This window comes from Myotis daubentonii, chromosome 10 (assembly GCF_963259705.1).
Source record: "Myotis daubentonii chromosome 10, mMyoDau2.1, whole genome shotgun sequence".
Taxonomy (NCBI): Eukaryota; Metazoa; Chordata; class Mammalia; order Chiroptera; family Vespertilionidae; genus Myotis; species Myotis daubentonii.
This window is the reverse complement of record NC_081849.1, coordinates 19,471,866-19,496,106: the sequence shown is the minus strand read 5'-3', so window position 1 is coordinate 19,496,106 and position 24,241 is coordinate 19,471,866. Positions and strand designations below refer to the sequence as shown.

Genomic DNA, 24,241 nt, shown 5'->3' with positions numbered 1-24,241 from the left:
CTGGAAACTGTCCATTCTCTCGGAATGAAACCTCGGAGCTTCCTTTCTCTCCCGGAAAACCCGAGGAGGTGCGCGCCTCATTGTACTACCCGCTGGGGCCCGAGGCCTGGGCATGCGCACGGGCCGCAGCGGATTGGCAGCGCTCGCTCGGGCCTCCCCGCCCCCCCCCCCCCCCAGCTCCCTTCCCTCCGGCCTCCCGGACCGGTCGGGCTGGTTCCCACACCTGGGGAATGAGCACGTCCCACCCGTCCCTGGCCCAGAGCTGCTCAGGATCCGCGCCTCCGCCCTCCTTCCCGCCCGGCTTCCAGCTCCTAGGAGTGGGAGCCGCTACAAAGGGCTTGAATGAAGCGTGTGTAGGATTAGTGAGTCGTAAACCACCAGGGGATCCCGTCTCCCCACAAACCAGCATCTTTCCGCGGAGGCCGCCGTGGGGGAGGAGGCAGAACACTGGGCGCTGGGGGTCGCAGGCGCGCGCAGCGGCTGGAGCCGCCGGGAGAAGCCAGGCCGCCTCCCCCTTCCCGGCCGGCACCGCCTCGCCTGCGGCGGTTCCAGGCACCGCGCTCCCCGCCCGGGCTGCACCGGCTGGCGCAGCAACAAGCTCCCGTGGCCGCCGGCACCGTCCCCGGAGGAGCAGCGCCCGCCCTCCCCCTCCACCGAGTCCCTTCTCTGCGGGGACTCGCCGCCCAGCGGCCCGCGCCTCCTCCTGGTCAACTTTGAACAGGAGGAGAAGCAACTTTGACAGTGGCTGCGGGGTTCGAGTCCCGATTCTCCCCGGCAGCTGGGGCCTCGCCAGTCGCCTGGGTTGGGGGGGCGAGAGTTTCCTGGGCGCAGCTGGGCAGCGTCTGGCTGTTTTTGCAACCTGTTTCCAGCGAGCGGGGAGCGCGCCTCGCCGGCTCCCGGAGCGGCAGCATCGCCAGGATGTGAATAGGCAGAGCGACCGTTACCCAGAAGGCAGCCACCCAAAGGCAGGGAGGAGCGTGGGGCTTCGTCCGGGCTTCTCTCCGTCGCAACATTTAATCCACAGTCCGGTGTCGGTTGCAACTTTTCAAGGTCAGCCACCGGGAGCGGAGAGTCCCTCTCAGAACCTTGGGGACGCGCAGCGCTCGGCTTGGATTTGGCTGAGAAATGCACCGGGCGCCGGACGGGGCAGGATCGTAGCGCCGGAGGGTTGTGACCCCCCCAAATCCCACCCCCCAAGCTCCCGGTCAGCTCCTGTCCCCCGCTCCCCGGGCGGGGGTGTGTGACATGTGTCTAACTCTCAGCAGCAACTTCGGCAGCAGGTGTCGGTCCTGAGCGGGAGCCGCGGCTGCCGGGCGCACCCTCGCCGAGCCATGCCGGGCAGGAGCGCGCCTCTCGCCCGCACCTCGCGGTGGCTGCTCCCGCTCCAGCTCCCGCTCCCGCTCCTGCTCCTGCTCCTGCTCCTGCTCCAGGTGTCTGCCTCTGCTGCTCGCGGGCCCGCCCCTGCGCCCAGGAACGGAACTTGTCTGGGGGAAAGCTGCTCCCCTGCATGGAACCAGCGTCGCAGCCGGGACGCCTGGGGACCGGGTCCTTCTGCAGGAGACCTGCCCCGCCGCGCGCCCGGGGAGGGGGAGCGGGAAGCAGCGGCGCGCGGGTGGCCCTCGTGGGACCTGCCGGCGGCCCCGGGTGGTGACCCAGGTGCGGGCAGAGGGGCGGAGGCGTCGGCGGCGGAGCCCCCGGGACCTCCAGCCAGACCACCTGGCGCCTGGAGGTGGAGAGGAGCCGGGGATCCGGAGCCCCCTGGACCTGTGGGGAGAGGGAACCCCGCGGGTCTCCAGCTCTTCCCGCAGACCTCGGAGGAAAAGGAGGAGGGTCCTAGAGGCGCTGGCATTTTCGGGCGCAGCCAGGAGCCCGGTGTGAGGACGGAGCCCGGAGCCGGCGACCTTTATTACTGGCCGAGGAGAGCCGGGAGACACCAGGGTTCCCACCGCGATTCCCCCTCCAAGACGGGCAATGGACCACTGGGGCACGAAGGGCGGATGATTGCACCCCCCGGAAGGGCGCTGGCTCAGAATGGGTCCGCGGGGGAAGGGGTCCACGAAGGCGAGGATCCCCGCCCGCGAAACAGCACAAACCGGCGCTTGCGACTGAAGAACCCTTTCTACCCGCTGACCCAGGAGTCGTATGGAGCCTACGCGGTCATGTGTTTGTCGGTGGTGATCTTCGGGACCGGCATCATTGGCAACCTGGCGGTGATGTGCATCGTGTGTCATAACTACTACATGCGGAGCATCTCCAACTCCCTCTTGGCCAACCTGGCCTTCTGGGACTTCCTCATCATCTTCTTCTGCCTCCCACTCGTCATCTTTCACGAGCTGACGAAGAAGTGGCTGCTGGAAGATTTCTCCTGTAAGATTGTGCCCTACATCGAGGTAATGCCTTCCAGAGGGTCTGAAACTATTGGCTTTACCCATTTCCGGGTTTTATAGTATCAGGACTGCTGCTCCAGGTACCTACCTGACTGCTGAACCCCTTCACTTTTTCTGTGGGTCCCTCCTTCATTTCTCTTGCCACTTATCTATCTATCTATCATCTATCTATCATCTATCTATCTATCTATCATCATCTATCAAGAGGGGTAGCTTTGTTCACTCACCTCAAACTCATCTGCTCCCAGATTGTGCAATAATTATAATCTCATAATGTGTAGAATTGTTTTGATTTTAAATTTATTTCCCTGAATAGAGTGTCACATATATTTCTGATTTGGCACCAAGCAGAGATTCTAGAGTTAATAAGTGGCCAGTGCATGGTTGTCATGATCAGAATCCAGCAAGAAAAAACTTGTATAATTCATCTTCTAGATTTCCAGGCTCCAAGATGATTTTTCCCCTCAAGAGATTATTGCATTTTTTTTCTTAAATATCAAAATAGGAGTAATATTTTATTCAACAAAGGAAATCTGCCTTTCTTTGTTTGTCAGTTGGCCTCATGATATATTAATAACCTCCTAAATTAGTTTAAGTGTCTTTGGCTGTCTGCCATGCTGTCCCATCTAAACTCTCATATCATTTCTTGTTTCTTTCTGTTTCTTTCTCAATTTTTCAATACTTTCATTTATTTTGTATGAATGAGCGTAAGCAAAAATAACACTTTGGCCATCTGGGGACAGAATTTATTTAACATTCTCAAAGTATATATGCTTGCCATTTGCCATTGGCTATTTTAAGGGATTGACTCTAAAACTAGAAGATTTTTTAAAGAAGAGGGGCATATAATAGGTTCTAAACTTTGGAAACAAAAATTTTTCTGCGTAAAATTTGACTGTTTCACCCTACAGCTAGTGTCCTGCACTGTTATTATGGCAGTTGGAATGTGCTCTTTAAATGGCCTCTCTTTAAACACCAGCTCTTGGAAGGAGCCCAAGTGCTTTGCTGCCAGTTGTGTCTTTAGCCAGCTGGCCCTTGATTTCCTCCATTCATACTGCTTGTTTCATTTATGGAAGCAGAAGAAGGGAAACTGTAAATATTCCGGAGCCCCTGATCCCGTCTGGCACCAGGGCCAGTGACACTATGTTCAACATTGTCCCAGGGCCTAAGGCTAGGGGATAAGTACACAGAAACAGTACCTACTTAGAAGGACCAAGACAAGAGACAGTAAATAAGACCCTGTGTTATCCTGGCAGGGATCAGATGCAGAATCAGGCCGTGCTTGCTAAATCAGCTGTTCCTACTTTACCAGGATCCAGGATTTCTCTTGTTGCCAAGCTCCAAGGAACTCTGAACTATCCAGTTTATTTGGTAGACCATTCAATGTTGAATTGCAGAGAGGTAGTTGAATTTATGTTGGTGAATATGTGTCTACCAATTGCCTTTTCAAGGTCAATTTCAACTTAAAATTTCTTTTGTTTAAGAATGTAGAAGAAATTAAAATATGTAAAGAAGAGGCAACAGTAAACTATAAAATAAACAGGAGAGTTACTCCAATAAAAGGCATATGTATTGGACATGGAGAAACCTTTATCATTAGAGGAAAAAGTAATAAAGAAGACAGAAAAAAAGAAACTGGGGAAAGAAACATTTTTACCAAAGTTCTTGGGGAAAAAAAACTTTAAAAGTAAAGAATTCCATCCGAATTCACACAAAAATTGGTTAAATTAATGAGACCTATAAATTGTGAGCGATGGTATTTATTATGTATGGGTTTTCATTTTTCTAATTCTAAGAAGTTTTAAAAAATATCTCCTGTGATTTCATCTTCCAATTTAATTCTCTGCTCCTTAAGAATACTTGTTTTTACCTCTTATTATTAACACTAGTGGCCCGGTGCATGGATTCGTGCACGTGGAAATTAATTAGAAGAAATATTTGCCCTTGATCTGTAATAGAAATGTCAACAAAAACAACCAAATTCACGATCAAAACACACACGTGCAGTTGGGGCCAGTGAGAGCTTTATATGTATTGCTCATGTGCGAGTCAACATTAATTTCTAAATTGCCAGTGCTGGTCATATGTACTGGCCAGTTGGTTGGTCTGACAGATGCAGGGTCAGAAACTTAGCCTTTTATATATAAAGACTAGAGGTCTGATGCACGAAGATTCGTCTAAGAATAGGCCTTCCTTCCCCTGGCTGCCGGCACTGGCTTCCCTCTGGCACTCAAGACATGGGCTGCTTTGCTCCTGCCACTGCCAGGCATCTGGGACCGGGGCTGCTGGTGTGTGTCCGCTGGGGTGGGGGCATGCTCTGAGCTGCGCCGTGGCTGCTCAGAGCATACCCCGACCCCTGGTGTGTGTCCTCTGGGGGTGGGGGTGGCACCCAGTCCCCTCCCGCCCATCTGCGTGCACAGCTCCTCCTGAGCGGTCGTGATGCCTGGCTAATTTGCATATTACCTGATTTTATATATATATATAGATGGTTATTTTTTTGGTCTCTGTATTTTTTCTTCTTTATAGACCTACTTAAAAAAAGTTATTGGTACCAGGCTTTATTTTGCCAAGAGAAGCAAAGGTTTTGGGGGAAAAAGATTTACTAATTTTTTAATTGAAAAATCAGACTACAATATATATTTTTACTGTTAAACTATGAGTGAAAATCTCAGTCTTTAATCTAAAATGTAAAATGTGTTCTCTACATTCCTACCTAATCTTATTTCTCTGAAATAATTTTATAATGTTTTATCATGCTTAGTGAAAATGATTACAGACAGTCCTCTCGACATACGTCGTTTCATGGTTATGTCGCCATCTCCCATTTATTTATTAAAAAAAAAAGTTCCGTCATTTCAATGTATGTACATAGGTGCTTTATGTTTTTTATTATTTATTTACCACAAGTAAAGGTCAGGAATTGTTATCTTTCTTTTAAGTTTTTTACTGTTTCACTTCATTACTGCTGTGTATGTGCTCCATGTGAGTGACGTAGGTGCTTATGTAGGTGGGTTCCGACTTACGGTGAAAATCATGCTATGTCGCACCGTAGGAACAGATCTCCGACCTAACCCAAGGACCTATTGTATTGGACTACTAACAGCTTCATAATTCCTGATTATGACAATAAGTACAGTCCAAAACCCAAAATAAAGCATTTCTGCCTCTAGGAGGCACTGTTATTTTCACAGAAGTCACAGAGATTTATTTAGAGCCTGTTCCATGTCAGGTTTCCCCCAAAACAGACCCTAATGTGGGAATTTGTTTGCAGGAAGTATGTTGGGCACACACTCAAGTTCAGCACCTAGTAGGGAATGAAGCATGCAGGACTGGGCAGAAGGAGAAGCTGAACTGTGATGCAGATGCCACCACGACCACAGGGAGCTGTAGGTCTGAGGTGGCCCTGCCAAGCTATCCTGAACTGAGGCCTGGGGGCCCACACTTTATGTCCCCTAATGGACCAGTCATTGGATACAAGTGGCTCCCAGAAAGGGGGCACAACCTTGAGCTGAGTGGATCTCTTTGGTCAAGGGCAATTTGTAAAGAGGGATGCATTTAAAAGCCATCAACCACCAGTAGCACTAGTGGTTGGGTGAATCAGCACTTCATTAGGGCGGCAATCTGGGTGGGGAACCACAGCCTTCACCACAGTAGCTTTTGAATTATCATGTTAAATTATAATCAGATGGCATTTTGATCCAACTCCTTGATCTTAAAGATGAAACATGAGGTTCAGAGAAAAGAAATGACCGCCCTAAGTATATATACCTAGTCAGTGGCAATCAGACTCTTTGTCTCAACACTTGATGTTGATGTTTGCTATTAGACTAACATCTTTGAGGCAGAAGGGTTCCTGGAGTACATTAATTTTTATTTCTGTTCTTTGGCATCTTTAAAAAGTATTTCTATATACAATAGATGATAATAAAATTATAGGCATCAATTGGTATATGATGGCGTTTATAGCTTCTTATATTGTTACCAGAGGCCCGATGCACAAAAATTGTGCAAGAGTAGGCCATCTTTCCCCCGGCTGCTGGCACCAGCTTCCCTCTGGCACCCAGGACCCAGGCTTCCCTCGCAGTCCCTGCTTCATCTGGAAGGTCGACCAGAAGGACATCGGTCTAATTAGCATATTATGCTTTTATTATTATAGAAGTTTCATCTTGTTTCTCATAAATTGACAGTAAGGTTCTACAGTTGTTAGCTCATTAATTTTTTTAAAAATTGCAATAACCCTAGACAACTGCACTTTAAAAACATAATCATTTTCGTGATCAAATAAAGTTCTATAAGTTATATTTTATGTTCTTAAAATCACAAAGTGTTTTAGGTTAGTGAAGAACATTGCAACTTTAAACAATTGAAGGTTTAAAGAAATCAAACATTTGTTTAAACTTTCTCCAAAACCCGTCTCTTCCCAATCATTTTCCTCTTGACCACAAGACTTCTAAACATTATTTGAGATTGTATCTCCTTTTATTATCTAGCTTTTGCCTTTTCTTCATTTGTATTTATTTCTTTTCTATTTTCCTTCCTTTCTTTTTTTATCACATACCCTCTTATTGATTTACAATGTATGCTTTACCATTTTTTTCTGTTCTCATGTTATTTTCAATATTTCTCATTTAAAAACTTTGCCCATAATTTATTTTTATTGAGGTATTATTGACTATAACATTATATTAGTTTCAGGTATACAACATAATGATTTGATATTCATATACATTGTAAAATAATCGTCACAACAGGTCTAGTTAATACTTCTCACCTTACAGTTACCAATCTTGTGATGAGAGCTTTTAATATTTACTTTCTTAGCATCTTTCAAATATGTGATACAGTACTATTACCTATTACAATCATGCTGTGCATTACATCCATAATTCATTTATTTTATAACTGGAACTTTGAACCTTTGACCCCCTTTAATCATCTCTTCCACCCTGCACCTTACTCCTGCCTCTGGCACCCATCAATCAGTTTATGACTTGGTTTTTTTAATTTTGGGGTTTTTGTTTTGTTTTGTTTTGTTTTGATTCCATATATAATAAGTTTAGTCATGCAGTATTTGTCTTTCTGTGTGACTTATTTCACTTAGCATAATGCCCTTGAGACCCATCCATGCTGTTGCATATAAAAAGATTCTATTCTTTTTTATGCCTGAATAATATTCCATTGTGTATGTGTGTATATGTATGTATGTGTGTAGGGATTGAATCTACAACCCAGGTATTTTTCCTTGACCAGATATTAAACCTAAGACCCTTCGGAACTCAGACCAATGCTCTAACCATTGTCAATGCTGGCCAGGACTGCTTCCTTTTTATTCCAGGATTATGATGCTTTGTGGCTTAGTGATAAGTCCCATAAGGACCAAGGGCAGATGGAGTGGTATGAAAGGAAAATAGGAGAGAAGGCATCCTAACATATGCATTATTTTAAACTGGTTTATGAGATAGTCACCAGACAAAAACTATACTCAAATCAAGATTTATATGTGGAGAGAGAAAGGGGGAAAGATAGCACTAGAGTTAGGGATTGAGATAGAGACAGAGATGATAGAGATAGAGATATAGAAAGAGAGAGAGACAGAGAGACAGAGAGAGAGATGCAATAGAGGTTTGGATTACAGTAGAAGAATGGCAGAGGAGTTTCCTATCACACCATCTAACAAATGGTTAAAGCCAATATTCAGGCATTGAATGTGGCAAGTGAAATATCTCTTTGCTCGTTACTTGATGGAAGCCAACCAGAGTCCATGTATCCTCTGATACAGATCCACTGCTAAATATTTATTTCTTTGGACCTTAATGGGAGGTTTTGAATTATATAGATTCTTTAGTTTAAAGAAGTCACACCTTCATGGTGTGTGGTAGGGCAGAAGACATCAAATAGTTCTAAGATAATTCCAGCTCTAACTGTATTTTTTACATTTACTTGGATATAGATTCCTGCATGAGGATGGAAAATGAATAAAGGGAATGCATTTCACTAGGGTCTCTGGACTAGAAATGATTTGTGAAAGGTCTAGAATCTCTTGTGATGAAAAGAGCCAGTTTCTCCCAGTGGCTTTAGAAATACTGGTTTTAAAGTGAATGAAACAAATGGCCCTTTCGTTGCTTTAAAGATTGTAGTTAGCACCAATGGGTAAGAAAGGAAGGTACTGAAAGCAGAAGATGATGGTACAACACAGGTAGGCAATTCTTCACAGGTTTCCCTTGAGTCCCTACATTCATGTAATAGCACATTGCTCTTGGCAGATGGTAAATTTGATTGAGTGTTGGATTAGCCATTAGGTATTCTAATGGACTTTTAAGTGGAAACATACAGTTTTATGAGCAATTTGAAAGTTACTAATATTCTCAGGGAAAGTAGACTCAGTGTGTGAGAGTGGTGCTTAAAAAATATTTAATGCTTCCCATTAATCCCTTTATAATTATTTTCTGCATTCCTATGCAAATGAAAATACTTAGCTGATAACTCCTGCAGAAAGGAAAAAAAATGCTATAGAGTATGCTCTTATTTATAATTCCATTCATGAACAGTGTATGGTGAAGTTTACTGAATTTGGGTTCCATGTAAGAAATAAAAGCTTTATGATATTCAAATGTGAAAGTCAAATAATTTTTTTTCAACTGTTGATTGTAAGAAGAATGTCATACTTTTATACAGCTTGTCAATTAGGTATAAACAGGAAAATGATTTTTCTTTATCTCCCTTCTAGAAATATTAGTTGGCATTCAGTTTTTAAGGATTATATATAGAACAGCAGCACCCAATAACTGACTAAAGAACAGTTTGAATAATTCATTTTCTATCATCCCTTTCTATATATGTCACCATTCATTCATTTATTCACTATACATTCGTTCATCAAATATTTATTGGGCTTCTTTTTTCTATGATAGACACTATGTTAGGAGGGGACTGGAGTGGAAGGGGGAGGGGAAGAGCTGAAAAAGTGTCCAGCGATGACTAACATAGATGAGTCACTGCTACTAATGTTATGGGAAAGTAAAATAATGTCTTCCCACGTGATGAAAACTATAATAAAGGTTTAAACAAGGTGTTATGGAAGTTCACGAAAGGCTATGGAATAGGTTAGCTCACAATTGTACCTGGTTATGATCAAAGACAAATTAAAGTGAAAACTGTGCTCCCTCTAATTCTTTTTGAATAATTTATTTTTACAGTTAGTCTTCATAAATGCCATACATCCTAGATCTGTGGTGAAAAGTTACATCAATGAAAATATTTTAACTCTTGCACTCTTATTTTCTCAACCTTTCCTGGCATAAGAGAGCTATAAGAATAATTGGCAAAATTATTTAATCGATATGACAGTCTTAGAAATTTTGTTTATAAAACAGTTATTCTAAATATTCTTAAATATTTAATTATTATTTAGAATATAATTTCTGAGATAACCATCCTTATTAACCATACTAGAGGTCCGGTGCACAAAAATTTGTGCACTTGGGGGTGGGGGGGTTCCTCAGCCCAGCCTGTTCCCTCTCGCAGTCTGGGACCCCTTGGGGGATGGCCACCTGCTGGTTTAGGCCTGCTCCCTGGGGGGATTGGGCCTAAGCTGGCAATCAGACATCCCTCTGGCAGCCCGGCAGCCCTCTGGGGATATTCACTTGCCAGCGGGGAGCAGACCTAAGCTGCAGTCGGACATCCTTAGTGCTGCTGAGGAGGCAGGAGAGGCTCCCACCACCACCGCTGTACTGGCAGCCATCAGCCTGGCTTGTGGCTGAGCAGAGCTCCCCCATGTGGGAGCGCACGGACCACCAGAGGGCAGCACTTGCATTGAGCGTCTGCCCCCTGGTGGTTAGTGTGTGTCATAGTGACCAGTCATTCCCAGTCTTTCTGCTGTTAAGGTCAGTTTGCATATTACCCTTTTACTATATAGGATAGAGGCCTGGTGCACGGGTGGGGGCTGGCTGGTTTGCCCTGAAGGGTGTTCCGGATCAGGGTGGGGGTCCTGCTGGGGTACCTGGCCAGCCTGGGTGAGGGGCTGATGGCTGTTTTCAGGCTGGCCACACTCCCTTTAGGGTGGGGGAGCCCACTGGAGTGGCTGGCCAGTCTGGGTGAGGAACTGAGGGCCGTTTTCAGGCTGGCCGGTGACTGAAACTCCCAGCCTCTCCTTTTTTTCTTTTTTTTTCTTTTTTATTCTGGGATTTATTTACCTTCTATAATTGAAACTTTGTTGTCATCACTGGAGCTGAGAGCTGGGCTCCTGCTCACTCCAGCTCTGAGGCCACGGCCTGCTGAAAGCAGGTATCTGGGGTTTGTTTAGCTTCTATAATTGAAACTTTGTTGCTTTCGGAGCTCAGAGCCAGGCCGCTGTAAGCGGGGAACCTTGGCTTCCTCCATCACTGGAGCAAGCAAGCCTCCTGCTCGCTTCAGCTGTGTGGCTGCCGGCCGCCATCTTGGTTGGGTTACTTTGCACATCTTGCTGATTAGCCAATGGGAGGTATAGCAAAGGTACAGTCAATTACCATGTTTGTCTACTATTAGACAGGATAAGACATTAATTAAATCAAATTTTAAAAATTATGCTTATGTAGCAATGTAATAATAGTACATTAAATTGAGTCCCTTCCTTCTGAAAATCTTAATGGTATACCTATTATTTAATTTGACCTTAGAGAACCTAGGAAGAAAGGCTGACTCGTGAGATATTTTAGACCCTGTCATTGAGTGGTGGGAAGGAGAACATGAACAATGCTTTTCCAAGAATTGGATTAATCTCTCAAGCACACAGTCAGAGTGAGGACTTATCCTGAGCTCCTGAGGGCTGTCAAGTGTCAAGGTATCTGTCTACAAAGCATCCTTCAAGAGAAAAGACGAATCGAATATGTCTGCAGAAGCAAAATAGATCTGAGCTTATATGTCTACCCAAGGTGGAGTAGGCGTGGGTCTACCTTGTCCTTGGCCCTTAGGCTGCCTGGTTCTTGATAGAATGTTTCCACCTCTAATAGCTCTTCCTGTGTGCTGCACCTCTATTCAACGGCATCATGTTGGCCACACAAGGATCTGTGTTTGGGATGTGGACTGTGGGGAGACAGATGGACGGGCTGCTGTGCAGTGAGGTTTGTCTCTCACTGCACTTCTCCTCTCATCCCCAGGGTTCCTCCTGTCCTTTTACTTCCTAAGAATTGACCTGTCAATGTCCCATAATTAATTCAACTTTATTGCCAAGACTAACTCTTAAGTATCCTAATTAGAATGGTAGTCTTTGTGCCAGAAGAGATGATCTCATCTAAAATTTCAAGGTGGAGAGGAGAAAGGGATCGCGGCAACCTCAACTATGGGGTCTTTCCATTGGCAAAGTAAGTATACTTTCCATTAAGCCCAGAATAGAATCACAGTACCAGGCTTATTCTTGAGACAGAATATTTTTAGTTTGTGAATTTACAGTAGTTTTCAGTGTTACTTGTCAGGACATTTGAGTGGTTCATACCATTAATGATGCTAAGGTCATTGATTTGACCTCTGCCTGGAGTGATTTGTTTTTATTACATCTATGACTGTGCTTAGGGCCACCCTTTTACTCCCTGCTCATCATTTTCTACTTTCTGCCTTTCCTCCTACTTTTACTATCTTCTCCTTGGGGCAAATCACTCCCATATAGGAAAAACATCCTGTTAATCAATTCACAACAAGTTGTGAGATTAAGAGATTCTTGTCTTTTGTAAGAGGTTTGAATGAGCATGAGTACTACTTCTGAATAGACTACCAAGAAAATTTACAGAGAAATTTTGTCTTCAAATGTGGTTTATCAATGTCTTCAAATCATAATTACACAAGCACAAATGGAGGAGGCCAGCTCTAATTTTGTTTTCAGTGTAGACTCACCATCATGCAAATCAATGTCATTAGACAGAGGGAAAACATTTGTTACTTATTCTTTAGAAACTCATCAGAATCCCAAGGTAAAAAAATAACCTGAAATTCTAGGTAACTTGATGATTGATTAGAAATATCATAATAATACCAAGCATTGAAAACTGGACTGTGGGTTGAGGTAAATATTATGTTTTGAAATGAATATGGAATATATAACTCCCTTAAGACCTGTTGTTTTCAATAGATGGCTTTTTCATCTTAGGACACATGATATTAACCTTGCTTCATTTGCATTTTTATACTAATGAGCATTTGATTATACTTATAATTAAATCACAACATTGTAGATGAGTTCTAGTAAATATCTTTTTTTTTTTTACTACAAAGAAATATACTGTTACAAAAACCAGAAGTGACAATTGGTAAGAAACCTTATGTCAAGGTGCGACTATAATGGTAAAGAAAGATTTGCAGAATCAAGACAAGTTTGGGGGTAATATATTGGCTTTTAAATAGTCTCAATTATTTTTAAAATAAGCAAGAGCATTTTACCAGGCATAAGCAAGACAGAGGAAGGTGGAGAATGAGGCAGTAATGACAGTTAATGCCTTCAAAATATTTTTCCTCTTGACATCGAGATCATGTGTAGGTGAAATGGATTGGGCACCATTGAGATAAATGGACATTTAGGATATGTGGGTGTGTTAGATGGAATCTCAGTGCTGCTGGTAAAAGGAGAGTGGCCATGAAGAGCTCTATTTCATTTCAGAGATGTGTGCTGCTGGGAGGGGTGAGGCACATCACGCCCACTCACTCTGTGTGCTTCGGAAACACTCGTGGAAGTGTGTCACTGCCATAGGATCATGATTTGCACGCGCTCGGAAATAAAGACCTTTAGAGAAAGGCCACCTCATTCAAAGCTGTCTGATAAACAGTGGCTCTGAAAAACACGCTGTCCCCACTGGTGCTCAAAGAAGTGTCTCTTCCTGGGGCAGTTGCCCTAAAGTGCCGAAAGGAACAGGATTATGGAACATGCAGGAGGAAGCCAAAGGCATATAAGCTGCAGCCATTTAGAGTTTTCAAAGGAAAAACCCTACCCTGTGCTCCTCCTGCTTCTTTTCCTGACTGATTGTTAGGCCTGTAACTACGGACTCATAATAGATAATCATTCATGGCCCAAATGAATGGGTTTCCTTAACAATAATGCCCTTGTTTGCAGAGTTACTTGTAAACAAAGGATAGCACAGAAATAGATGCACTTAAACATCTTTTTGAGGTAAAATATGTTAGGCTAGAGTACAGTTGTCATGAGTTTGGTTAGAAATTTCCCTATTTTATAAAAATCAGTGTATTCCGGTGGCTTTGCTGTACTTAAAGCATGTAGATTTAATTTCATATAAAAGAAATTTTGCTTAGAAGTACATTGGTCTAGCCTTGCTGGTGTGATTCAGTTGTTGAGCGTCGTCCTATGAACCAGGAGGTCATGGTTCGATTCCCGGTCAGGGCACATGCCTAGGGTGCAGGCTCGATCCCCAGTAGGGGTCATGTAGGAGGCAGCCTATCAATGATTCTCTCTCACCATTGATGTTCATATCTCTCTCTCCCTCTCCCTGCTTCTCTGAAATCAATAAAAAATATGTATTTTTTAAAGTAACTACATTGGTCTATTTTATCCCATTAGAGTTATCACTAATTTCTGTGAAAAGGTTTAGTAAAAGATACTCTTTATGTGATTAAGAATGGGACCTCATGTGATCTGTGTTTCTGTTTCACAGCTTCCTCTCGTTCATAATACTTTCTTCTTTTTAAAATATTTTTAATCCTCACATGAAGACATGCTTTTATTGATTTTAGAGAGATAGTAAGGGAGAGGGGGAGGGAGGGAGAGAGGGAGAGAGAGAGAGAGAGAGAAAAAAACATTGATGTGAGAGAGACATCAATCTGTTGCCTCCAGCATGCACCCCGACTTGGGATTTAACCTACCCTGGGTATGTGCCCTGACCAGGAATTGAACCCATGACCCTTTGTACACTGGACGATACTCCAGCCAACTGAACCACACCAGCCAGAGCCACAGTGCTTTCTTATGTGTCTGCAGTGAGCTTCTGAGAAATGGAGCAACAGCTAACACAGGATCTTCATAGGTGAATGTCTTTCATAGAATGTGTGCTCTTTGTTCATATCTTTTTGAATGAACAGGGATTTAATGTAGCACCAAGTGAATATGGTGGACCAGGTTATCCACCATGATGGGGAGTTTGTCTGGCATTAGAAACCTCACCAATTGGGAAGGCCATTTGACACAGGAGCTGCCGCTGTCCCACCGGAGAGCTCAGCTCAACTTTCCCTGCACCTGTGGGTGCCTTGAAGTCCCCAAGCCTCCCTGCTCCGATGCTGACCTGGCAGGGGTGGGGAGGAACATTACTGTTGTGACTCTGGGATAGAACACCTGTGTTTGAAGGAAAGATTGTAGAGTTGTTTATTTTGATTCTTCTTGTTTCTGTGTTTTGGTGCCAATCCCCTGAAAATGCTCAATATCTTACTTTCTCCTGTAGTTAAACATTTCTACTTCTAGTTTTCCTCTGACGTTGAGGCTCAAAATTAATAGCCTTATCTATTCAAAGTGTTTACAGTTCTGCTTTTGTGGATGTTAATTATTCCTCCCATTGCAGTTTAATTAATAAGAGATTGCATCTTACTCATTTCATCTCTCAGGATGTTGCTTCAAAGAACTAACCATCTAAGCTAGTGCTTAACAGCTTCACTCCCAAGAGCATATCTCATGGTGATATTGAATTTTAGCAATCAGATATGGTCATTAAATGCAGAAGATCCGGTATCCATGATACAGTTTTATAATTATATATAATTGCACCATTCATCTTGGTAGAATTTCTAATGAGCTGTATGTGAACAAATATATTTAAAAATTGTGATAGAAATATTTTCATGTTACCCCAACATTTAGCAGTTTTAATTACGTGGATACATTTCATATCTGAGTAAGCAGAAATTAGCCCATTATCCATTATCCAAGTGATTTTTATCAATTAATATCTGAGGAATGCAGTTTATTCTTTACAGATGTTTAAAGCTTTCTGTGAATGTTTTGGGAAAGTACTGAGCAGGGACTTTGTACCTTTATGGTTCTCTCACATCATAAAATTGAGTGCATACGTGAATTTATGGGAAAAAATATGTGAAGTAAAAACACTGCAGGCAGTGATAGCAGGAGGGAGCGGATAGACATCTAGCACTGGCATTGGGCTGAGGTTGCTGTGGCAACTGCTTTGTGAGCGCTGTCTGCATTTGGGGCAGCATTTTCCTTAGAGCAGCGGTTCTCAACCTGTGGGTCGCAATCCCTTTGGCGGTCGAACGACCCTTTCACAGGGGTCGCCTAAGACCATCCTGCATATCAGATATTTACATTATGATTCATAACAGTAACAACATTACAGTTATGAAGTAGCAACGAAAAAAATGTTATGGTTGGGCCACAACATGAGGAACTGTATTTAAAGGGCCAGAAGGTTGAGAACCACTGCCTTACAAGCTCCTTTAACAACCTCTCTGGAGCTCTTGTGACCTTCCTGGACAGCTCACCCTCTTTCCGCTGGATCTTGATGACAGAGAATACAATCAGAGAAGTCCAGTTTGAAAATAGGAAGCTGGAAGCAGGAGCTTCCTGAAATTAGTCTATGAAAACTGGGGAAATTGGGGAAATCGAGGTTCCCTCAACCAATGAAGCATCAAGAGTATTACACATCAGACATGTCGGGTTCTGACTCGGGACTACAGCTTTTGGGAACGTGGCTGTAGAACTGAACATCTTCAGATGGAAACAGTGGAGACGAGTTGCTGGACAAAACGTTGGAGCTCATGTAAATCTTGCTTAAAATGTGTCCTGGCTTTTGTTGTCATGTGAGATGAAATACACAGGACCCAAGGAAGCCCTGTTTCGCTTTTGGAAGCAGTGAACATCTTCTAAGTAAGAGTGAATGTGTAGCCCAGCTAATGATATCTAGGAGTGGCCATCAAACACACCGGTCTTAATGTACGTCCACCCACATTCATTTGTCATTACTTCTCAAGAAATGCTTTGCCACTGATGTGTGGTTAGGTATGCAAATGCTAGCTAGCTCTTGTGATAACTGATCCAGATTTTAAATCTCTAGATTTAAAATGAGGGAGAGTAATTGGGAAGAAGAGGCTATCCCGGGTGTGTTCTTTGTAAGTAATGACAGAAAACCACCAAGAAAATAGGCGTTTTGAGCCGCTGAGAGCTTGCCTCTCTTTAGAGTCGCCGGTATTTTTATGTCACCAAGCTATTCTTTTCAGAGAAATGTTATTCCAAATTTAGAAAGAGTGCACAGCAGCTTTGTAGCTTTGTCTTTGTGGACTGAGTTGAGATATGGAGTGACAGGGAAACGTGCAGACACATCTGCGTTAGTGAAGACCCACAGAAAGCCATGCTGAGGATTTGTGCATATTTGATAACTTGGGAATTTTTGTTTTGTTCTACATTTTTATAGGAAAATGAATCAAAATATTTCAAAAGCTAAAATGTAAATGAAAAATTTCAAAAAACTCTAAAATAGAATTTCTGCAATTTCTACATAATATTGTTTGAGGTAGACTTTCAGAAAATGCCAAGTCCTTCTCAGATTTCCATTCAAATGTGACAATTGCTTATGTTAAAAATATATAATCTGATCATAGACAGTGGCACAGTGTAGACCTCAATTTTGTTGTTGTTGTTAATTCTCACTTGAGGATATTTTCCCACTGATTTTTAGGGAGAGTGGGAGAGAGAGGGAAAGACAGAGAGGAAGATCGATGTGAGAGAAACACATGGGGTGCTTTGGTTGCCTCCTGCACGCACCCTGATCAGGGCCGGGGCCAGGGAGGAGCCTGAACCAAGGTACTAGTATGTGCCCTTGACTGAAATCGAACCTGGGACCCTTTGATCTGCAGGCCGATACTCTATCCACTGAGCCAAACTGGGTAGGGCTAGACGACAATTTTAAAAATCGTTTTGAGCTTTTGGCATCGATGCTAAAAGCTCAAAATAAATTTCCATCAAGGTGAACTTATTAATTTGAGGGTTAATTTTTAAAACATGAATATAAAGATGACTTCATTAGTCATATTAGATTGCTTTTTCTTATATTGGTTATGGAATACTTCCTGAAGATTTTGTTAAATAGGAATTGTGGTTATAAACTCCGTCAAGACCTCTTGTTCTGCACTGACCTAGACCGTTGTTAGTCATATTATTTCTTCATTTATGCTTTCACAGAGTTAAACCCCTCATTATATCTCATTTCCAGACTGTCTTCATCATTAGGAGAACGGTCAGGGCATGGGTACAATGTCCTTATTCTCCATATTAGAAGTGGTGGACACTGACTAATGTGTAGAGTGTAAGAAGAGAAGAGCCAACTTGATGTTGGAACTCTCAGAATCCAGATGGCTTGCTGGATGCTGGAGCTGCAGGAGGAGACCATGACTTCTGCCCAACATCGTGTATGAGACTGAAAGCCGGGCTCTCTCTCCGAGCAAGGACGTCCACCACCCGGTGGTCACCAAAACTGAGGTCCTCTGGAAGTCATGGATGGTTTCTCTCCTTCTGGAACAAGAGAGATTGAGGAAACACCACAAAGATTTTCTGCTGAGCATGTGACTGCATGGGCAGATGCAGAACGTGTTTGGGAAAGAACTGAATTATTCTTCGAATCTGTGTCAGGGGAAATTTGATTTTTTAGTTCGCAGGCCTGCCAACATACTCCTGCAGATCTTCTCTTTTCTTAATTTGAATGACATTGGGCAGCTATCAAAAACCTGCAAATAATTCCCAAAGATGTGTAACAGTGAAGAATTCTGGGGGAACTTTAGAACTTTACAGAAGAAAAATGTGCTTTTGCCACAAAGATGATCGGTATAATCATTTATAAGAAGCTGATGGATTCACCAAAATGTAGCCCAACAGAAGATCACACAGAGAAGACAGGTGACATTTTTCTAAACTTTACTGAAGTTACTGGAAAAAAAAAAAAAAGGATTTAACTGAACTTTCATGTAACAGTTACTACCATTAAGACTTTGCCTGTAGCTGAGACCACAGGCAAGCAATTATCTGGTGGGGATTTGTTGGTAATTTGTTTAAGAAAAATCCTCTTGACTCTGAATATTGTTCTGAAAATAAACTTATTTTCTGTCAAAAAAAAAAAAAATCCACAAGGCAAGTTGCCACTGTTCTGGGGAGAGTGGCAGCTTGAATTCAGTACGTAAACAACTCATGTTTTGAGTGCTAAAATTGTTATCACAAATGGCTTTCCTTTTGTCAACATGATCCCTTTGAGTTCTAAAAAATTAGATATTTACATCATCTATATGTAGTCCTTGCCAAGGCATGACCTTATCGCTGTGCTGCTTACACATTTCCACTAGCGGAGGGCAAAGTGAATGCATATGCCCAGGTGCCAAAGCATCCCATCTATGTAGGGAGTTTTCTTTTAGTCTCCTGTTTTCTCTTAATCCTCTTAATCCTTATGAATAGTTTACCTTCTATTTATTGTCCTTGATTAAATATATAAATAATGACCACATTTATTTATTTCTTTTAAAATAATCCTTTATTGTTGAAAGGATTGCATATGTCCCCCATTGACCCCCACTAGCCTGTCCTCATCCCCCCACCCTTGCCCTCACCGTCCCATTGTCTGTGGCCATGGGCCATGCATATATGCATACAAGGTTCTTGGTTGATTACCTCCCACCCACCCGCCCTCCCACACCTTCCCTCCAAGATTCCGTACTCTGTTCCCTGCTTCCATGTCTGTGGACCCACTCTGTTGATCAGTTTATTTTGTTAGATTCCACTTATGAGTGAGATCATATGATACTTGTTTTTCTCTGACTGACGTATTTCACTTAGCATGATACTCTCCAGGATTAATGACCACATTTATTAAACACTAGAGACCCAGTGCACGACATTCATGTACTTGGGGTTGAGGGGATCCCTCAGCCTGGCCTGCACCCTCTTGCAGTCTGGGAACCCTCAGGGGATGTCCAACTGACCGCTTAGGCCTACTTTTGCAGGGAGCGGGCCTAAGCCGTCAGTCGGACATCCTTAGCACTGCTGCGGAGGCGGGAGAGGCTGCACTCACTAGCCATGAGTGCCAGCCATGAGTGGAGCACACTGACCACCAGGGGGCAGCTCCTGTGTTGAGTGTCTGCCCCCTGGTGGTCAGTGCGTGTCATGGCGACTGATCATTCCGCAGTTCAGTCAATCTTCATTTAGCCTTTTATTATATAGGATTAAATCACTTCCATTTTCCCCAAACTGGTTGAATAAATTTGATGCCCCCAGATGGTCACTGTGAGAACCGGCTTCCCCCTTCTTGGTTGACTATTGCCTACTTGAGTGAAAAAACTGCTTCTTATTCGTTTCTATATTCCCCAATATCTGGCAGAGCGCTGGGCATAGAGTCACTATTAATGAGTGTGAGCTTGTGTTTAATGTATGCCTATGGCCCCTATTAGAGTATATGTATGATGCTCAATAAATATTTCATATAGAATATTGGATGATAGTAGGTTTACACTAGAAACATGTATTTTTAATCTTGTAAAAACCTCTGTGTGAAAAAAAATATGTACATGTTTTTGGTTCTTAACTTTCAACTTGACTTACTGAGATGTCTAGACCATATGGGTGTAAGAGCAGTTCCTCTTTGAATACAGTGCTCTATGTAGTCAGCATCAGAGTTTTCGGATCTGAAGTTTTCCTGTGGCTGCGTATTTAGACATTCTATCTGGTTTCTTTTTTTATTTTTTCATGGTTATTTTTTATATCTCCTGTTTTCTTTGACATCCCCTCATTATTCATATTTCTTTAAATTTGATGAGCATATTTATTTCATGATAATTGTACTTATGTCTGATTCCCTAATTTTTTCCCTTTGGCACATGAGCTCAGAGTGGTGGACTGTTTCTTGCATATTGTGATTTTTATTATTTATTTATTTTAAAATATGGATTTATTGATTTTAGAGAGAGAAGGGAGAGGGGGAGAGGAGAAAAAGAAAACATCCATTGGTTGCCTCCCATACACACCCCAACCAGGGACCAAACCACAACCTGGATCTGTGCCCTGACCGGAATTGAACCAGTGACCTTTCAGTGCGTGGGACTAGTGCAACCAACTGAGCCGCACCAACCAGGGCCATATTGCGATTTTTAATTGTGCGTTCACGTTCCCTGAAATTTTACCTGTGTGATTTCTTTGAGGCCTGGTTTTAAAGTGACTCCGTGCTCACTTTTCCAGTGCCTGGGGCCGTTTTAAACTGCATTGTGGGTTTCTCTGAGCTGGTGTGATTTCTGGCTCTGGTCCAGCATCAATTCAGGCTTCTGGTTGGAATTTGCCCTTCCCCTTCAACTCCCCAATTCACCCAGAACCAAACCCTAAAACCCAGACAAGTTCCTCCACTATCTCCCTTGTTGTTTTTTTCTCTTTATAATCATGAAAATGTCACTACTCGGGGCTTTACAAATTCACAAGGAATCTTTGACCTAATCTCCATCACAGTGGCCACAGTTTTGTTTACTACCTATGCACTTAGGCTTAAATGACTTGCAAATCTCGTCAGGATTAGCAGATGCGTCTAGGGCAAATGTGCAGCATGGGGTGGGGGTAGGGGTTGGAGCCCGTTGGGGGAGGGGGATCGGCGGGGGGAGTTTACTGACCTGTTTGAAGTTTGTTTTCTCTTTGATGATGACCTCTAGAGAATTTCCCTTTTTTGTTTCCCATAGATATATGCAAAAAAATAATTTTAAAATACTTTCATTTATATTTAGGAGAAATTGGAAGAGATCTCTACTCTTATCTAGTTTATTGGAAACAATAGCTCTTGAATATCTGCTGTGTGTAAGGCATGCTAATGACCCTCACACTGGAAAACATGGCCATCCTCTTCGCTAATGACAATGGGAAACACTCAGTGATCCTTACTCCTTCTCCAGCCCATCTGGTGGCAGGCATTTTCATGATGACTGAAAATCTTGGGGTCACTGTGTTCTTATCCTACGTAATAAAAGCCTAATAAGCTGTGTCCGACAGTTCATTTGACCGGTTGCTATGACACTCACTGACCACCAGGGGCAGACATTCTGATTGGTAGGTTAGCTTGCTCCTGGGGTCCAGCAGATCAGGAGTGGGTGAGACAAACCAGACACACCCTGGAGCCCTCCCACAGTCCCTCCCCGGCCCCAATCATGCACCCATGGGGTCCCTGGCCCCAGCCTGCTCCCTCTCCTGTCCAGCCGGCCAGTAGCTATGATGTGCACTGACTACCAGTAGCAGATGTTCAACGCAGGAGCGGCAGCTCTTGGGTGACACAACCCGGAACCAGAGAGGAGGGAGGCCGATTCCTCACAATTCCTCTCATACTCTGGGACCCCTCAGGGGGGATGTTGGAGAGCCAGTTTCAGCCCCATTCCCGCAGGCCAGGGTGAGGGACCCTACCTGCCAGAGGGCCCCTGCTCACTCTGCAGATGCCCTTTGAGCCTGCTCAGGTGTGGCAGACCAGGGAGAGACTGGGGGAGGTTGGCTCCAGGGCATGTCCAGCCCATCTCGCTTGGTCCTACTCCGCTGGCCACCACCTGGGACCTGCACCGGAAGGACTAATTAATTTCCTTTCCATGTGCATGAATCCATGCACCAGGACACTAGTCTATAATAAAATGGTGTTGCACTAAATGATCTTTACAGATCCTTCTAGATCTAAATTTTTTTTGACCCTATGGCCCTGAACCACTACATTTTCCCCCCCTCATTTTCATTTTTCCTTCTTACAGTGATATCACCCCTATTCTGTGTTCCTCCCACAGGTTGCTTCGCTGGGAGTCACGACCTTCACCTTATGTGCTCTGTGTATAGACCGCTTCCGGGCGGCCACCAACGTGCAGATGTACTATGAGATGATCGAGAACTGTTCTTCCACCACTGCCAAGCTGGCTGTCATATGGGTGGGCGCGCTCCTGTTAGCGCTGCCCGAGGTCGTCCTTCGCCAGCTGAGCAAGGAGGACGCGGGCTCCGGCGGCCGCGCCCCCGCCGAACGCTGCGTCATCAAGATCTCCCCGGACCTGCCCGACACCATCTACGTCTTAGCCCTCACCTACGACGGCGCGAGGCTCTGGTGGTACTTCGGCTGCTACTTCTGCTTGCCCACGCTGTTCACCATCACCTGCTCCTTGGTGACGGCGCGGAAAATCCGCCAGGCGGAGAAAGCCTGCACGCGCGGGAACAAGCGGCAGATCCAGCTCGAGAGCCAGATGAACTGCACGGTGGTGGCGCTGACCATCTTGTACGGCTTCTGCATCATCCCCGAGAATATCTACAACATCGTGACGGCCTACATGGCCACCGGGGTTTCCCAGCAGACCATGGACCTGCTGCACATCATCAGCCAGTTCCTGCTGTTCTTCAAGTCCTGCGTCACCCCGGTCATCCTCTTCTGCCTGTGCAGACCGTTCAGCCGGGCCTTCCTGGAGTGCTGCTGCTGCTGCTGCGAGGAGTGCGCGCACAAGTCCTCGGCGGCCGCCAGCGACGACAACGACAACGAGTACACCACCGAGCTGGAGCTGTCCCCGTTCAGCACCATCCGCCGGGAGATGTCCACCTTCGCGTCTGTCGGAACTCATTGCTGAAGGACGCCGGGTTTGCTTCGGTTTTTTATTTTTTATTATTTTTTATTTTCCTACCCTGGGAAAGTTTTTACTTCCTATTTTTTTTCCTGACCGGGAAAGAAATGCAGACAAAAAGAGAGAGAACTATTAACTACTGTAGAACTGATTTTGCAAATTAATATTTGTGCTTGGAAAAGAAAAAGGTTTATATTTAGTTATTGAAGAAGTCCGAGGAGGCCGGTAGTTTTAGATCATTTTATCTGGTATGGTGCTAATATTTTCTTTGGGGGAAAAAAAAAAAGTTCTCGCACCCTAATGAATTGCTAATTTTCTTTCTTTTCAAAATATAATCGCTGTATGTTGATGATAGCCATGTGATTTTGTAGGTTATGTTATGTTTGAGTTGTAATTGAAAGTATATTGTACATATATCATGAGATGATTTGTAGATCAGAGACATTCACAAAGTAGCACCAAATAAATGACACTTTATTCTTTAATACCATTGTCAATCTACTTTTAACCAATTTTCAATAAATCTTTTAATTGCCTTAATTACTGGTTCTATGCACAAGTTAAAAATGGCCTTATTGTTTTATAATTTTATTTTCCTTTAAGGCAGGTCATCACTGTGTTATAAAGTCTTCTTAATACAGTAGTACTATTTTATATGCATGGCTCAGAAAACTATATCCTGTTAAAACAAATTGTATTTTAATATTTAGATACAGATGTAAAATTACTTCCAAATATTTAAAAAATACAAATAAACAGACAGCAGAGTAGGAAGAAACTATCTTTTTTATTATTATTTTTTTAATTTACCTTTCAACTAGCATGTAGACCTGTAGGGTTTCCTATAAGGAATAATGAGCTGAATTAAGGACTAAAATACAATGCACTCGTCACCCACTTCCCTCTGAACACTGACCTTGCAGCGCTGTGACTCTCATGGGAAGCACTCTGAATGCTAATTTTCCTCCTTTTAAACAATGAACTTGATTAAATCTGTGTGATCTCATGTCTTTAAGTAGACTGAAAGTACAGTAGTGGAGTAATAAAATATTTATATATCTTGATTAGAACACTTGAATATTCAAATGCTACCTTTGAATTGGCATTCCGCAAACTTCCAACAAAAAAACAAACCCTCTCCATCTGAAGACTTCGAATTCCTTAAGGAGTTCAAGTTGCAGCAGCTGTGTAGGATGCCTGCCAGGTGGGGCACATGTCTAAATCAGATGGCAGAGGCGGTGACCTGGTGACACAGTGTGGCAGTGTGGCACAGTGTCTGTGTGTTCAGAACA

The 24,241-nt window shown here is 43.6% G+C and overlaps 1 protein-coding gene across 1 annotated transcript; it reads left to right on the top strand.

Moving 5' to 3' along the window:
• Window positions 1-1,331: 1,331 nt before the first annotated feature.
• Window positions 1,332-23,489, top strand: GPR37 (G protein-coupled receptor 37). The gene is made up of 2 exons (XM_059711696.1): window positions 1,332-2,390; window positions 22,137-23,489. The coding sequence occupies exons 1-2, from the start codon at window positions 1,332-1,334 to the stop codon at window positions 22,953-22,955; spliced, it is 1,878 nt and encodes a 625-aa protein (XP_059567679.1). The 3' UTR covers window positions 22,956-23,489.
• The last annotated feature ends 752 nt before the right edge of the window (window positions 23,490-24,241 follow it).